Source organism: Thermothelomyces heterothallicus (assembly GCF_042370625.1).
Source record: "Thermothelomyces heterothallicus CBS 202.75 unplaced genomic scaffold P884_scaffold_5, whole genome shotgun sequence".
Taxonomy (NCBI): domain Eukaryota; kingdom Fungi; phylum Ascomycota; class Sordariomycetes; order Sordariales; family Chaetomiaceae; genus Thermothelomyces; species Thermothelomyces heterothallicus.
Window position 1 is genome coordinate 808,713 of NW_027192566.1, and position 15,764 is coordinate 824,476.

General features: G+C 57.5%; 6 protein-coding genes across 6 annotated transcripts; 1 reads left to right on the top strand and 5 right to left on the bottom strand.

Annotated features, from left to right (window-relative positions):
• Positions 1-308: 308 nt before the first annotated feature.
• On the bottom strand, positions 309-2,240 carry P884DRAFT_194504 (helicase C-terminal domain-containing protein; the record flags this gene model as incomplete). Its single annotated transcript, XM_069437836.1, has 2 exons — positions 309-1,718; positions 1,794-2,240. The coding sequence occupies 2 exons, from the start codon at positions 2,238-2,240 to the stop codon at positions 309-311; spliced, it is 1,857 nt and encodes a 618-aa protein (XP_069299701.1).
• Positions 2,241-2,917: 677 nt separating this feature from the next.
• P884DRAFT_107424 (uncharacterized protein) lies at positions 2,918-3,512 on the bottom strand (the record flags this gene model as incomplete). Its single annotated transcript, XM_069437056.1, has 2 exons — positions 3,269-3,512; positions 2,918-3,135 (listed from the first exon to the last, which is right to left on the bottom strand). Coding segments are annotated over exons 1-2 (356 nt in total), but the record flags the coding sequence as incomplete, so codon positions are not given.
• A 228-nt stretch (positions 3,513-3,740) lies between these two features.
• P884DRAFT_297886 (kinase-like domain-containing protein) lies at positions 3,741-5,279 on the bottom strand (the record flags this gene model as incomplete). The annotated part of the gene is made up of 2 exons (XM_069444552.1): positions 3,741-4,900; positions 4,967-5,279. The coding sequence occupies 2 exons, from the start codon at positions 5,277-5,279 to the stop codon at positions 3,741-3,743; spliced, it is 1,473 nt and encodes a 490-aa protein (XP_069299703.1).
• A 657-nt stretch (positions 5,280-5,936) lies between these two features.
• On the top strand, positions 5,937-9,958 carry P884DRAFT_297887 (condensin component-like protein; the record flags this gene model as incomplete). Its single annotated transcript, XM_069444553.1, has 4 exons — positions 5,937-6,843; positions 6,891-7,156; positions 7,208-9,712; positions 9,788-9,958. The coding sequence occupies 4 exons, from the start codon at positions 5,937-5,939 to the stop codon at positions 9,956-9,958; spliced, it is 3,849 nt and encodes a 1,282-aa protein (XP_069299704.1).
• A 746-nt stretch (positions 9,959-10,704) lies between these two features.
• On the bottom strand, positions 10,705-11,939 carry P884DRAFT_256796 (GRIM-19). Its single transcript, XM_069441084.1, has 4 exons — positions 11,682-11,939; positions 11,141-11,250; positions 10,888-11,040; positions 10,705-10,796 (listed from the first exon to the last, which is right to left on the bottom strand). The coding sequence occupies exons 1-4, from the start codon at positions 11,730-11,732 to the stop codon at positions 10,745-10,747; spliced, it is 366 nt and encodes a 121-aa protein (XP_069299705.1). The 5' UTR covers positions 11,733-11,939; the 3' UTR covers positions 10,705-10,744.
• A 414-nt stretch (positions 11,940-12,353) lies between these two features.
• P884DRAFT_107462 (uncharacterized protein) lies at positions 12,354-15,474 on the bottom strand. Its single transcript, XM_069437057.1, has 2 exons — positions 15,292-15,474; positions 12,354-15,187 (listed from the first exon to the last, which is right to left on the bottom strand). The coding sequence occupies exon 2, from the start codon at positions 15,107-15,109 to the stop codon at positions 12,410-12,412; it is 2,700 nt and encodes an 899-aa protein (XP_069299706.1). The 5' UTR covers positions 15,110-15,187; positions 15,292-15,474; the 3' UTR covers positions 12,354-12,409.
• Positions 15,475-15,764: the final 290 nt, after the last annotated feature.

Sequence of the window (15,764 nt, forward strand, 5' to 3'; positions counted from 1 at the left end):
TTAATACCATCTATTAAACTGAGAGGAGGCGCCACAAGAGGGAGGAGATTGAGTAATCCCGTCATGATTAGGAATCGTTGCTGTTGAAGGGAGTTCGACGATTTTTTTTTTCATGCCTTTCCCATCGTCCTTGTTTGGGTTTTCTCTCTCCTTTCTTCTTGCCGGCTTTTCATGCTCTTAACACATTTGCCACGTCTTCGCTCCTCTCTTATTCCTTTCTACCGTTATGTTAATTATATGATTTAGTCGCTCTCTGGCCCTCCCCCCACCCCTCCTCACCCTTCTTCCCGATTACCCATTCTCCAACCTCACGCCTGCTCCCTCTTTCCCTTGAAGAACAGGTTTAGTCCCCCCATAAGCCCCTGCAGCCCTTTCGCTTCCGCACCCTGCACCATTCCCGCCCGGATCCAGCCGGGCAGCTTCCCCCTGATCCGCTCCGTGCCAAACCGCCGATCGACGAGCACCACCGCCGCGTAGTCCCCGCGGTGCCGGATCGCCCGCCCGATGCTCTGGTTCACCGCCCTCATGCACGTGTTCTCGTAGAACTCCCTCGCCGCCTGCTTCGCCTGCGCCCGCGCCGCCTCCTCTCTTCTCGCTCCTCCCGGCTGGCCATCATCGTCATCACCGCCATCACCGCCATCGCCGCCCCCACCGACGAGCCGTGCCAGCGCCGTCGACTCGACGTACTCGAGCCTCGCTTTCCAGTCGGGCGCGTGGACGTTGGGGTAGGGCAGGCCGACCACGACGACGCAGCGGCCCAGCCGGTCGGAGAAGTTGATGCCCTCCGAGAGCTTGCCGCCCACCACGCTGAGCAGGAGAGCGCCCCGCCCACCCGGCGGAGCAGGCTTGTCGGCTGGGTTCCTCCTATCTGGCTGCCGCGGCGACAGGACGGCGGTGCTGTATTGCTGGAGGATGTTCTCGCTGGTGCCGCCCTTGGTCTCCCGGAAGACGGCCTTCTTCGCGGCGAGGCGGTCCCACAGCGTCGGTTGTTGTGTGGTGGTGGCGCCTGTTCCGGGTTCCTGCGTCTGCCATGCGGCCACGACCTGGTCGAGGTAGCCGTAGCTCGGGAAGAAGACGACCACCCCGTCCGGGACGACAGAACAGATGTTGAGGAGGACAAGGCCGAGCTGGCGGATCATGGCTGGCTCCTGGCGTCTTTGGAAACTGAATTCGAAACAGTCCGAAGCGCTCGGATCGCCTGATGGAGTTGGCTTAATGGAGGAGAGAGTCCAGCAGAAGAGGTTGGACGCCGGAATAACGTGGCCGCAGCTCAGCGTGGTGATCTTGTGTGACGGCAAAGCTGGGAAGAGGTGCATCTTGTAGTCTTCAAACGGTGACATTGTCCCCCCGGCAAGGATGACAGCTCTTGCCGCTGATGCGATGGATGAGAAGGCATGCGTCGGAGACAGTAAGAGGTAGGAGAGCTTGATATCCCCCGGGTTCTCGGCGAGCTTTTCGTAGAATATCCGACCCTCGGCACTGAGGTTTGTAAGCGCGGTCAAGAAGGATACAAGAGTATGGAGCACCGGTGTTGACGATCCGCGCTCGCCGCCCCCCGCAGAGGAAGCTTCTTGGTCGTTTTCTGCGTGGGTGACGTAACTTTCGACCTTGTATGCCAGCTTGGATTCCTGAATGAACTTGATCAGTTGGTACAGATTGATTTGGTCTGCGCCGCGCGCCTTCAACACCGTGTTCGGGTCGACAATACCTTGGTCTCCCTACGTTATCATGCCTCGTCAGCTTTGCTTGCCTTGTTCGTGACGAGAGAGAGAGAGAGAGAGACTTCGTGTTACCTTGGCACTGAGCTGCCCGTTCAGGCATTCGCTTAGTGACTCGACCACCCTGCCCACCTGCGCAACCATAACACGGTTCTCGCCTTTCAGCTTCTTGCCGAACCGTTTCACATAGATTCCCAGAATCTGCCTCGCTCGCCGCAGCTCGCTCAAGCGGATCTCGGCAGCGTAAACATTGGCAACGGCGTCCATGATGTTGTGTGCCTCGTCGATAATGACAACGTTTCCTTCGAGTGTGATGCCGAGCGCATCTCTGGCGCTCTTCTGCAGCAAGAGGGGGTAAGGCAGCGTGACGACTTCGGCCCCGGGGATTGCAGTTCGAGAGGCGTAGTACGGACACACTTGCAGCTCCTTGCCAACGCGGTACAGGTCTTCGATATCGGGAACTGTCGCCAACGCTGCGTCCCGGAACTCATGTGTCTGCTTTAGGTTCTCGCTATTCGGCATGAACGGGCATCTCTCTTTGGCCGCTGACTGCTGAAGCTCGGTGCACCGGTCATTGATGGCAGATAGCGACCCGAGCCGCGCAACCGAAGGGTTGATGCATAGCTTCTGCCTCGATGATAGGGGAAGCTGCTTGACTGTTTCTTTTCCGGGCTTCTCATCACCTCTTCCGCTGGAGGATATCACCCCGTCTGGAATCGACGGGGGAAACGCCGGCCGCCGCAGCTCCGAGATGAACTGTGTCAGCTGCGAGTGGGTGCGCGAAGTATAGTAGATCTGAAAAAGTTAGCCCAGTGGTTCGTCATGCCTTTTTTTTTTTCTTTTTTTCTCTTCTGCTTTGCAGAGAAGACAGAAAGTGAAAAAGAAAGAGAAAATGAAATGAAAATTGAAAAATACTCACCTTGACTTCTTCTTCTATCACCTCGTCCTCTGTCTCGTCCCTCCTCTTGCCGCCACCAAGCCCGACCTTCTCCATCAACGCCCTCGTCTGCCTGCTCAGACCGTCCTCCCATTCGCTCTCACCATCGGCGCCCCCCTCCCAGTCGGCAATCAGGAACTCCCTCTCCTCGTCGACTCCTTCGCTCCTCCTCTTGTCCGCCCCGCCGTGACCGCCACCGTCGTCGTCGCCGACCCTCGCCCGCTTCCGCCGCCCGCCGCCCTCCCTCGCCGCCTCCCTCTCGGCCTCCCGCTCCCGGGCCCGCGCCCTCTCCAGCGCCCTCTCGCGTTCCTCCCACTCCCGCGCGAGCTCCTCCCTCTTCCGCCGCAGAGCCGCCTCCACCATCCACTCGGGCTCGCCCCGCATGCCGGCCGAGACGGCCTCGAGCGAGGCCTCGTACCGGCTGCGCTTGTGGGCGCGCAGCCAGGTGAGGGTGGCGCAGATCAGAGAGAGGGATTTCCCCTTTTTTGTTTCATTCGCGATTAATTAGAGAGCCCCGGTCAGTATTGGACCCTTTGGTTTTTTTTTTTTTTCGGTAATTACAGGCATGGTTCGATGAAACTGAAATTTGACTGCGGAAAGTTAGGGTACGTACCGTGCCAGTTGGACTCTCCAGGATACCGACTTGGCCATCCCCCTTTTCGAGGACATCATAAACGGTGCGCATGAATTCGAGTTGCACATCGTAAGGTGTGTAAGGATGGTGAAAGTTGGTTGGGACGTTGGAGGGCATTTGGAGCCGATTTCGTTCATTTTCAACTCCTGGTTCGGTCTGGGGGATGAGAAAAAATTATAGAGAGGAAGAGTGCTCCCCAATTGTTGGGTTGGAAAGGTGCCGGCTGGATGTGTTATTATGGCGCGGCCTTTGAAACTGGTTAATTAATTATTCAAGCCCTGGGGTACGGATTCCAGCAAGTCACGTGCCTCAGAAGGAGCAGAGAGATGCCGAAGCAATACGTTCAACAATGGGATATCAAATGATGCGCGGAACTCCAGACAACCCTGCCAGAGCATGCTCCTAGATGATGATACAGTCAAGTAACGCCCAACTCCCAGATAATGCCCGCTCAAGCCTTCAACATGTCCATTTCGTCGTCATCGCCGGTATTACCCGCTGCCTCCACCGACTCGTCGAGTCCCATCCGCAGGAACGGGTGCTTCAATGCATCCTCGGCGCTAATGCGTCGGCTTGGGTCTAGTTCCATGCACCGCGAGAGAAACTGAATGGCAAGCTTCTCGTCATCACTGAGCTTATCGTGGGTTTTGCTCCGTCCGGTGCTCCACAAGATGATACTCTCGAAACTGAAACCGAACCTTTCGATCGTAGGGATCGTCGTCTCTAGCATGCACCCGTGTAGTAGAGCAGCAGCTTGCATGCGTTGCCGCCCGAAAATAGTGGCGATCTCAATCATCGCCTCAACGTCGTCGGCTGAGTTGAAGAAGGGGAACCGCCGGGATAAGATGGTCAGCAGGATGACCCCAGCGCTCCAGATGTCAATCTTGGTAGTCTGCTCCGTGCACTTGAAGAGTACTTCGGGCGCCCGGAACCCCCGCGTGCCCGCGCGGTTCGCCCGCCGCGCGGGGCGCGTATCCTCCCGAAGGTATGCGCCCTTCTTTTCACTGCTGATCAGCGGCCGTAGCTTCGTCTTGCGGGTTGCAGGGTCGTCGTGGCAGACACACGGTCTGCAGTCGTACCCCTCACGCTCGGCAAGGCCGAAATCGACCAGGACGCCGCGGCGAGTCTCCGGGTCGTACAAAAAGTTTGTCGGTTTAATGTCGCGGTGGAGAATGTTGTGAGAGTGCACGCTCGCTAGTGCGGTAAAGAGTGAGCGCAGGTATATCGCCATGTCCGGCACCGTCATTTTACGGAAGTAGTCGCGGAAGTCTGCATGTCGAAAATAGGGGAGGATGGCGACCACCTGGTCTGTGGAGCGGAAAGCGGTGATGAGGGGGCATACCGAGTCGCATCCCCGTAGGTCGTGCAGAAGCTCCAGCTCGTTGAGGATGCGGCTTGGAGAGGACGTGACATAGATCTTCTTGATGGCCACATATTTGGGTTTGCGACGGTGTTGTGGTTGGGACTCGTGGCTCGTGGCTGTGCCGGACTGGCTGGCGGAGTTCTTCAACGGGGGCGGCGTCCACTTGTCTAGCTCCTTGTCCGGATCCCACGAGTTGTCGTATTTGTCGTAGGCCAAGTCCTCGGCTTTGTATACGGTCGAGAAGGTTCCTAGAGTACACGGTTAGTCCCAGCGCATCCCAGCGCGTGATGGGAGACGGGACGGAAGATGCCGACCTTCACCAATCCGCTTGATCAGACGGTACTTTTGCCGAAATCCCACAAAGGCATTCTGCAGCTTCACCATGTCTTGCTGGAAGTGGCTGTCGTCGTCTGGGGGCTCGTCTTCTGAGCTATCCGAATAATCGGAGTTCTGGCCATCCTCCTCGAGCGGCTCGTCCTCTTGTTCTGCCTCGTCCTCGTCCTGCAGAGCGCTCTCGTCCATCTCTGTGTCTTCGGTGGAGGGCGCATCTTCATGGATTCGGAACGACTGGGAATCTGCTTGAAAGGAGTCCACGTGGCGGCTACGTGAACGCATGACTGTCGCCATGACGGGCGCTCGTCGACTTGTCGGAAGTTGTAAAGTGAGACCCGCAAGGAAAAAGGGGAAAAAAGAGGCAGACGCTCTCTCCACTCGGCCAAGGCAGGCGAGGGCTATTGGTGGTGCATAAGCCGTAGGATGCTGCAAAGCTCGCAGGACGCGATATGCCAGTTTTGCCCAAAAGCCGGGCCAATTGGCGTGTCTGCGGTGCAGAACCAAGGAGTGTGTGACTTTGGATCGGAAACGTTTCTGCGTCAAGGAATGAGGAATGGAAGGGAACTTTGCACTGAAAGGCAGATCTTGGAGGGGCACACAGCACGGGCCATCCAGAGACGCGACCACCCGCAAGGAACGCGACTGGCTGCAGCCACTTGAGGTCAACAAACAAATTGCGCCGTTGCTAGGGATCCCCACACAGCACAAAGCGCTGCAGGAACCCAACGGGGGAGGGGTCGAATCTGTGTTTGCTGTGCGACAACAACAGCGACAACACAACAAGTGCCAAGTGCGGGCAGCCGACTCGTGCATCAACCGTGACAGCCCGCAGCCACGATAAACAATCTTAATTACCTTATTCAGTGAAACAAGGGTTTTTTTTTCGGTCTTTTTCCCACAACATTTCCAACTGGCCCTCCCCACGACAGCCCTCATCGGCCGTTGTCCGCCATGGACAGCGTCAACTTCGACATCAACGATGCGCTCAAGCATTATATGAGCGATCCTGCCGGAATCCCGACGCCCGAGGCCGACAGCGCGCTCCTTGACTGCGAGAATGACCCCGACTCGCTGACCGATAACGCTGTGATCAACGCGGTCCTGAACCCCATCGTGGACGCTGTGGCCGAGAACCCAGATGCCATCACACGTAGCAGCATCTTTGACTCGCTGCAGTTTCTTCTAAAGTGTGCACCCATCTCTTCTGTTCCCCTCACACCATCCGATAGAGACACGCCGATGCTGGCAGACTACACACACAACCCTGCCCAGCCCGCGCGTGCTCTGGGTTCTGGCGCCGCAGACCGTCTTTTAAGCGATCCTGATTCTGAGCTGTTCAAACAATCCAGGTACACCTCCTTCCTCTCGGCGCACGCTCTGAGCAAGATCTTTGACCTGATCACATCCGGGCTGGCTGCCGAGGCCGACGTCATCCACCATGACCTCGAGTCGGACGAGCAAGAGCTCATCGCGCACCACAAGCAGCTCCTCGAGATGTACGGCTTTCTGTTGCAGTGGACCATTGCCGCCGTGGAGACCAAGGCCGCCGAGAAGTCGTCGACAACGGTGCCCACGAGGGGTCGCGGGAAGCCCAAGAGCAGGAAGGATCTCGGCAAAGACGGGACGTGGGATTCGACTGCACAGTTGGAAACCGCACTGAACACAATGTGCAAGGTGCTGAGGTTAAAACTGGCCAAGATTTTCCTGACGACGTCGGAGCGAGACACTTTCATCGGACTGCTCACCCGCCCCGTGTACATGATCCTCGAGAGCGAGCAGCGCGTCAAGAGCACCAGCATTCGGATGCACGCCTTCAAAGTGCTCTGCATCGCCGTCAAGCACCATGGACACGGATACGGTGGGTTCGCTGTGCACCTAGCCGAGCGAAACGCTGACTCTTCCTAGCTGCGCAAATCTCCATTGTCCAGAATCTGACCTACTTTGAGCACCTGTCGGAACCCATGGCCGAGTTCCTGCACATTCTAGCGGAGCAATACGATTACCCACAACTGGCGGATGAAATCTTGCGAGAACTCAGCAACAAGGAGTTCAACAGCAATGACACCAAGGGGCCAAAGTCTGTTTCGGCCTTCATGGTTAGACTGTCTGAGTTGGCCCCTAGGTTGGTCATCAAGCAGGTTACCCTGTTGGCGAAGCAGCTGGATAGTGAGGTATGTTGTGTACACCGGCAGACGGTTGGAGCCGCACACTGACGGGCATAGTCGTACACCTTGCGCTGCGCCCTGATTGAGGTTTTTGGCAACATGCTCGCCCACCTCAGCAAATCGGAGGAGCGAGGCGAGAACCACAAGTCGCAGATGAACGCGTTCTTTGACGTGCTCGAAGAGCGTTTCCTCGACATCAATCCGTATTGTCGGTGCAGAACAATCCAGGTCTATATCAAGCTCTGCGAGCTGGAACAAAAGTTCCCGAAGCGGAGGCAAAGGGCGGCCGAACTGGCCTGCCGTAGCCTCGAGGACAAGAGCAGCCACGTCAGGAGGAATGCCATCAAGTTGCTTGCCACCCTGATTCGCACACATCCCTTCACCGCCCTTCATGGCGCACAGCTCGCGAGGAAGGACTGGCAGGAGCGCCTGGACAAGGTCGATGCAGAGCTCAACGCCCTGAAGCCGCCTGTTGACGCACCAGGTCTCGACGGCAGCAATGGAAACACGACGGTAGATCAGGGTTTGCTTGACGATGCCACCCAAATCGAGTCCCCGAGAAAGCAGCCTGCCGAAATGACCGAGGAGGAAAAGATGGCCGCCATACAGAAAGCTCAAGAGGAAGCAGCTACCTCCGAGGCAATCGAGAAGCTCACCCTCACCAAGCGGTACTACACCGAAGCGCTGAAGTTCATCGACGTTCTTCATGAGGCGACTGGGATAATATGCCAGCTCCTCGGCTCCAGGAATAAGAGCGAAGTCATCGAAGCCATGGACTACTTCGAAATCGGCGACGCATACAATATCGAGCAAAACAAGGTCGGCATTCGCCGCATGCTTCGGCTCATCTGGACGAAGGGCAACAGTGACGAAGGCAAGGGTGTCCAAACGCACCTCATCGAATGTTACAAGAGACTCTTCTTCGAAGCTCCTGACAGCTTCAGCCCCAACGATGCCGCCAATTACATTGCGAGGAACATGATTAGCTTGACTTTTGGCGCGACCCCTGCCGAACTCACATCGCTCGAGCAGCTGCTGAGCACCATGATGAAGCAAGGCATGATCCCAGATCTTGTCATTGCCAAGTTGTGGCAGGTGTATGGTGTGCAGAGGCGGGAGATCTCTAGGAAGCAGAGGCGAGGTGCCATCATTGTGCTGGGCATGCTCGCCACCGCAAGTCCCGAAATTGTTGTCGGCGAGATAGAGACAATGCTGCGCACTGGGCTTGGAGCTCACGGCCGGGCCGACTTGCAGCTCGCCAAGTACACCTGCATCGCTCTGCGTCGGATCAACCCTACTGGTCGCCAGACGAAGGAGTCCACCACCAAGTTCTCCAGGCTGCCAAATGACCACGCCGTGCTGGTCCGTCTGGCTGCCATCACCGAGGTGCCTACTGATAGCAAGGAGTGGTATGGCGTGGCTGAGCAGGCTATCAACGCCATTTACACGCTCTCCAGACACCCAGACGTCCTCTGCTCAGAACTCATCCGCCGCAAAACGAGGGCCGTCTTTTCTCGCACGAATTCGCCTGCGGGCTCACAGCCCAGCTCTCGTCCCGCTTCTCGCGATGAGACCCAGCCGGCTCCCAGCCCTTCCTCCCCGGCCGAAGGTGGAGAAGGCGATCCCACCGTCCCTGCGTCGCAGCAAACGCCTGCTAGCCCGCCCAAGAAAGATAACAAGAACAACACGGTTGGCCTCTCCCAGCTCCTCTTCATCGTCGGGCACGTTGCGATCAAACAGATCGTGCACCTCGAGCTCTGCGAACTCGACTTCAAGCGCCGCAAACAGGAGAAGGAAAAGTCCGCCGCAGCCAACGGCCGGTCCTCTCTCGGCGCAAGCACTTCCAGCCGGCGCTCCGTCTCCCATGCCAAGGACAAATCCAAGGTTGGCGACGAGGGCGACGAGCTCGACCTGATTGGCGGCACGACTGAGGACGACTTTACAGAGGCCATGGCGCACATCCGTGAGCGCGAGCTCCTCTACGGCCCCAACTCGCTGCTCGCTCACTTCGGACCTATGGTCAGCGAGATATGCGCCAACAACACCACGTACCGCGACCGCAACCTCCAGCAAGCCGCGACCCTGTGCCTCGCCAAGCTCATGTGCGTCTCGTCCGAGTATTGCGAGGCCAACCTCCCGCTGCTCATCACCATCATGGAGCGCTCCACGGACGCGACGGTGCGCAGCAACGCCGTCATCGCTCTCGGAGACATGGCCGTCTGCTTTAACCACCTGATCGACGAGAACACGGACTTCCTGTATCGCCGCCTGGCTGACCCGGAGCCCATGGTCAAGCGGACCTGCCTGATGACGCTGACGTTCCTTATCCTGGCCGGCCAGGTCAAGGTCAAGGGCCAGCTGGGCGAGATGGCCAAATGTCTCGAGGACGAGGACAAGCGGATCGCCGACCTCGCGCGCATGTTCTTTACCGAGCTCAGCACCAAGGACAATGCCGTGTATAATCACTTTGTCGACATGTTCAGTCTGTTGTCTGCCGATCGTCGGATTGACGAAGAGAGTTTCCGGAGAATCGTTCGGTTCTTGCTCGGGTTTGTGGAGAAGGTGAGCTGCGACCCGCCGTTTTCTTCTTGCGGTTGGCACGCATGTGAATTGTCGAATGCTAATGCCGGAAAATAGGACAAACACGCCAAGCAGTTGGCGGACAAGCTGGCCGCCAGACTGCCGCGGTGTGAAAATGAGCGGCAATGGAACGATGTTGCATTTGCGCTCAGCCTGTTGCAGCACAAGAACGACGACATCACGAAGCTGGTGTCGGAAGGGTTCAAGGTGGTCCAGGCTCCGGCGTAGAATGGCTTTTGTTTCAAACCTTTGGTGGTTAGTTGGCGTTGCAACGTGCGTTGCGGGCGTTCGGCGCGGGAGGCTGGCACTGAGCTACATGGTTGTTAGGATACGGTAATAGGTCGGGTGGAACTTGTTTCTTGCTTCTCTGGTTGTGTTGTGCCGGGCTCTGTCTGCTGCAATTGACATGAGACACGTAGACGGTAGCAATGATCTCGCACTTCTAGGCTGCTCCAAGGCCCACATACCTTTCTCGAGAATACTGATGCAACTAGATCTATCGCGTCTATACCTACCATGCCAGCAGAACGGCAAGGGTTGGGATGTAACACATAGCACAGAGCACCGCTCCTGTGGTTTTCTGGATCGAGCATGTACATACTACGTATGGGACCCGGGCCGGAGTTCGGCGGGCTGGTGATGCTTTGGTCACCCAATTCCACCATGCCTCATGCATGAACATCGACGACGGCTATCTCCGGGATCCGCTTCTGCTCGGTTACATCAAGTTCGTTGAAGTATATCGTCGGCCAAAGCCAAATATTTGCATAAAGCTAAATAGGTAATTGCTTTCGATGGCATTAGTCGCGTTCACTGTTGATGAGCAACGTTCGACGCGAGCAGGCGGACAAGACCGTGCCAAAACCCTTTCTTTCTTTCATCTACCGCCGATTATTTACATCCACCCCGAGCTCGTAGCTCCGGGCATCTATCGGAACATGAATTGCTCTCCGTTCCGCCAAAGAGCCGTAATCCGTTGATAGAGCTCACCACCCCCGTATCAACCATCTCAACTTAGTCCTTGGTAACGTTCGCAGGTGTTACTCCAAACGTGGGCCGGACAAACCTGCCAGCCGCATTAGGACCTTGCTGCTGCGTCGAAAATGGCGGTAACAGGGGAAGAGAGATGAACAACAGAAATGAAAGCGGAAACTTACCGGTCCGAGTGATAGACCTTGATGTTCTCCCCGAGAAGCTCCTTCTCCCTCGCCTGGTCAGCCAGGTGCCTCCGGACCTGGTCGCGGTCCTCTTCGGCCTGCAGGAGCGGGATCAGGTGGATGCGAGCCCACATCTTCTCGCGGGCGAGTTCGCTGCTGGATGTTAGAACACAGTCACGGCCGAGGGCAGCTCCGGGAAAGGAGAGAAGGGGGGTTGGGGGAGGGGGAGGGGGAGGAGGGAATGGAGACGTACTTTTGCTCGCGAATGCCGACGACAAGCTTGTACCAGCCGTAAAGCATAAGCAGTGCGCTGCCGGCGAGGAGGGTCTTGGGGCGGAACAGGCCGCGCGAGGGGAGGTTGCGCTGTGGCGATGGAACATTAGCTTTTTGTGCTCGGAAGACGGTGTCGAGTTGGCGTTGCATCCGCTGGTGAGAGCTTGCTGTTTCCCTCCCTCCTCCGACGATCTGCTTTCCAAGGACGGCTTCAGCCACGCAAGCCGCGGCGCCCGCACTGCCGCCTAATCAGACGCTCCCGATCTTCCCCAACCAGCATCGCTCCTCTCCCTCCCTGACTTCTTATCCTGCGCTGCAGCCCCCAAGGTCACACATCTTCACCGCCGCAAGAACTCTCTCCCATCCGTTCATCGTTTTGGACACCACTTCCCCGGCCCCGCCCGCGCCTCGAGGCATCAACTTCCCGGTAAACCTCGCATCCGTTTCTCGCGGCTCGATTCACGACTTCAAGCTCGGAGCCACTTCATTTCAGAAATGAATCCAAAGACAAACAAACCCACCTTGTACTGAACGGCTTCATAGCCGCCAGCGGGCGGCATATCCTGCGGCATGGTGGGCGTCTGTTATTCTTTTTCCCCCTTCTGAACTGTTGTGCTCTCGTAGATCACCCGTCCGGGCTTCGGAACCGCGTCGATTGGGCGTCGGCAGTCGCTTGTTCAAATCAATCTGACTCCTCTAAGTCCTGGTCGAGGCCCAGGAGTGGTGCGCTGCTGCGGACGGTCGAATTGGCGCAATTGACGTCGTCGCTCTAAGTTCCCGAGCTCGAGCTTCAATTGAACGATTGCGCTGCTTCGGCGAGGTTTCGATTGGTGGTGGGATCCATGATTACGTAAGGAGGACGAGTGGGGGCCAAATAACGCCAAGCTACACGGGGGCGCTGGTACTCTATTGGTGCACAGCAACAACCGAAGTCCGTGACAAGTACGGAACACATACACCAAGTCCGCGAGTCTGAGGAGTATAAATGTCAGAATTCGAGGCTGTAAAGATGCCAGTGCATTACGGGCTACAATACATAATCTGCACGATAAATCTCAGTCAACTCCGTCCAACCGGCCGAACCGCCGAACCACCAACCCGCCCACGCTGGTCCCATATGTATGTAACACAAAGCGCCGTAGGGAAAAAAAAAAAAAAAAAAAAAAAAAAAAAAAAAAAAAAAAAAAACATATCTCGGACCCGTTGTTCCTCAAAACATCCTTTCCTTCACGGGAATTAGGACGGCCTACTAGCCATTCTCCGTCCCCACATCCCCTTCAGCGCCAGACGTCTCTTCGGCGGCCATCTGAGCCTCGAGTTCGGCCTCGGCTTTGCCAAACTCGGCCTCGAACTCGGCCTCGAGCTCGGCGACATCAATCTCCATCTCCTCGTCCTCTTCTCCCTCCACCTCGTCACCCTCCTCCACGGCATTGTCCTCCGTGCCCTCCATCTCCGCATCCCGCCTGTCCGATCGGCCCGGCGTCGGCAAGCTGCTCCCATTCTCCCCCGCACGATAGAGACTCCGCAGCGACGACCCGTGTTGGCTCTCCGTCCTGCGCAGGCGCTTCGCCGGCGTGCCATTTTCCCCTTGGCCTTCATCCCCGCCATCTCCATCGTCTTCGTCGTCTTCGTCACGATCCTTCCTCTTCTTGCTACTGCCACCACCGCCAGTGGACGGGCTAACACTTTTACTCCTCCTCCCCCGACCATCCTCCTCCCCCAGCGACGAGGAGCCGAACTCGTCTTCGTCCTCTTCGGCGCGTGGCCCGCTGTCGTCGCCGTCATCGCCGTCGCCTTCTTCGTCCTCGTCTTCGTCCTCGTCCTCGTCGTCCGACCCACTCGCCAGAAACTCGGCTAGCTCCTCGTCCGCCGAGCCCCAGTTGAATGTCTTGAGCCCGTCGATGGGCGACGACTGGCCGTCGGGAAGATCATCGGGGAGGAGGCCCTCCTCAATTTCCTCCTCCTCATCATCATCTTCGCCCGGGTCGCTCTCTTCGTCGTCGGCGGATTCGCCAGTCTTTAGCTTGAACGTGTGGGTCTGGCCCGTCGGGGATATGAGTTTTAACCTGGGACTGCTGGTGCCGTTAGTTTCACCGTTGAGGCCTCTGCCGCTGCTGTCGGCTTCGGTGTCCGTGTCTTCAACCTCGTCTTCGTCCTCGTCACTGGCGATGAGCTTGTGTTCTGGATCGTCCTCTTCGACGAGGCGCGCCGTGAAGAGGTAAGGCGACTCGTCGACGGCCTTCCACTGGCTGAAGCAGGCAGCTAGCCATTCCTGGCTGACAATCTTGATGTGAGGTCGCCGCCGGGCTTGGAGGAGCTTCTCCCTACCCGGCTGCGCGGCATTGACGACGAGGTGGGTCACATCTCGGCTGACCTTGGTGAGGAGCTCTGCGCCGAAGGACATGATCTGGAGGCCGAGCTCGGAGCGGTATATGTTGGTGTCTCTTGGTAGCAAGCCAGACAGGACAATCTTCTTGCCCTGTAGGATTGTGCTCTTGAGCTGGTCGAGAATACGCCCGGCGTCTGGCACTGAGTCGAGGTCGACGTCGCCGGACGAATCATGCGCCGCTCGGTTTCTGTCGTACTCGTCGTAAAAGGCCCGATGGAGGGCGGTGAGGTGCTGCTCGAGATACTTGAGCTCCTCGTCGTCGTCCTGCAAGACGCGATGACGGTGTGGAGGAGGGGACGACGAGCGCGACTCGGAACTGTCATCCGATCGAACGGTCGCCTTCTCGGCCTCTTCGTCCTCACGGTCAAGCTGCTCTTGGAGCACCTGAAGCGGCCTGTCCTTGATCTGCTTCTCGAGCGCTCGCTCCTGCTCCTCGACCTGCTCTCGTGTCAACGCGCCGTCGTCGGTTCCGGCGACGGCGACCTCTTGGTTCTCGGATGCTTTGCTCTTCTTCCCCTTCTTCGCCCCGTTGGCCGTCGCGCCCGACGTGAGCAGGTCCTGGCGCTTCGGTAAGAGGTTGGAGTTGATATCTCCGATGCCCTTGAAAAACTCGTAAGGCGAGACCTTGATCAGGTTAGGTCGGTTACGCGGCCAGACGTCGGACCGGTCGTCGATAATGGCCACCATGTGAGTGCTGACTGGGAAGAGCCGGTGCAGGCTCTTGGCGAAGATATTGCCGTTCTCGTCGCGGCTGATGACGCGGTTACCGAATAGCTTCTTGTCTGGGTCAACAACGCGTGCCACATTCTGTGCGTATGCGCGCGTACCCATGGTGTAGACATGCAGCTCGTACATCTCGGCGATGCGCTTCAAGAAGTCCTGGAGCCCCGGGCGCATCTTGATGTAGTACCAGCATCGTCGCGCCAAGTCGGTCGGGCCGTCGTCGAGCTGGAAGCTCTTGACCTCCTTGGCCAACTCGTGGTTCGGGTTCGTTGGGTCCTTCTGCCACTCGCCCACGGTTGGGTCGATGCAGGCCTGGATGATGGTTTGGTCCAGATCGACTACCAAGCTCAGCTTGCGGCTCTTGAGGAGGCGTCGCTGAAGCTCCTGTTCTGTGCGCTGAGCTTGAACCGCGCTGACGGTCAGGTTAGTCTGGTCGTGCACCATGTTGATGGGAGCACGCGCCGTGTCGCTAGTCTCGGTCGCCCAGTTGACTTCGGTCATATCCTTGCCGCACATGCCGCAGAGGCCCTGGAATTGGATCTCGTGCGGGCAATCCTCCTTGACCTCCATAGCTGGCGTGTCGGACACGATGTGCTGGCCTTCGCGGATGAGCCAGTGCCTCAGCTCGCCATCGCTCGGGGAGTCCCATGTCACGATGGTCGTCTGCTCTTCTTTCCAGGTCTCGCCACGGATGGAGTCGCCAACCTCCTTCCACCATTTGAACGAATATTCCATGAGGGTTTCCTGTTTCTTTATCCTGTCCCCGGGTTTTTTGTGAAGCTTGACGACGGTGATGGGGTACCGTAGCCGGCTCCCCAGCCGGACGGTTTTTGACATAGTGTCGACGAGGGAAGGACTGGTCGAGATGTGCGACGGTAGGGTTTAATGGATTCGGCCGTTGTTCGCGCGTTGAGCCTGCCCGCGGGGTTGAACATTGTTAATCGCGTGTCGGGCAAAAAAAAAAGAAAAAAAGAAAAAAAGAAAAAAAAATGATGAAGAGATGAATCAGGGTCACTCACGCAGTAGCCTCCCAAAACTCGAATGAACCCGGTGCCCAAGTCGGTTGGACCACCCATCGCGCAGTGGCGCGCACAGGTTCTGTGTACCGTGTACCGCGGTCGATAACTGTCGGCTCTGTCTGCGCGGGTGTCGCGATGCAAGCTCCCAGAAGGCGAATGCGACGGCGGACAAGCTGCAGAAAGCGTGGGGCGCTGAACCAAGAACGGTTAGCGCAGCAGCCGCTCGCGTGGGGCACAGCGGGCTGGTGGTCCAAGCTCCGGTAGCCTGGAATCGTGTGTTTCGGGACGAATGTGGGTCGATGTTCAAGCTCGAGCCACCGCTTTCCCAGTTAACCGGAGAAAACAGCCAACCCGAACCGATATGAGGCGATGGTTCGTATGAACAGGAATGAGACAAGTGGTACAAAGATGCCAAGGTTAAGTTCCTGTCGGAAGGAGTCAATGTTAGACGGGATGGGAGAGGTGCGAAGAAG

Excerpts from the sequence above, each read along its gene's own strand:
- P884DRAFT_256796 (XM_069441084.1), bottom strand. The coding sequence starts at position 11,732 with ATGCCGCAGGATATGCCGCCCGCTGGCGGCTATGAAGCCGTTCAGTAC. Across the intron at positions 11,251-11,681 it reads ATGAAGCCGTTCAGTACAAG|CGCAACCTCCCCTCGCGCGG; the intron begins GTGGGTTTGTTT and ends CCATCGCCACAG. Across the intron at positions 11,041-11,140 it reads GTCGGCATTCGCGAGCAAAA|CGAACTCGCCCGCGAGAAGA; the intron begins GTACGTCTCCAT and ends AACATCCAGCAG.
- P884DRAFT_107462 (XM_069437057.1), bottom strand. The coding sequence starts at position 15,109 with ATGTCAAAAACCGTCCGGCTGGGGAGCCGGCTACGGTACCCCATCACC.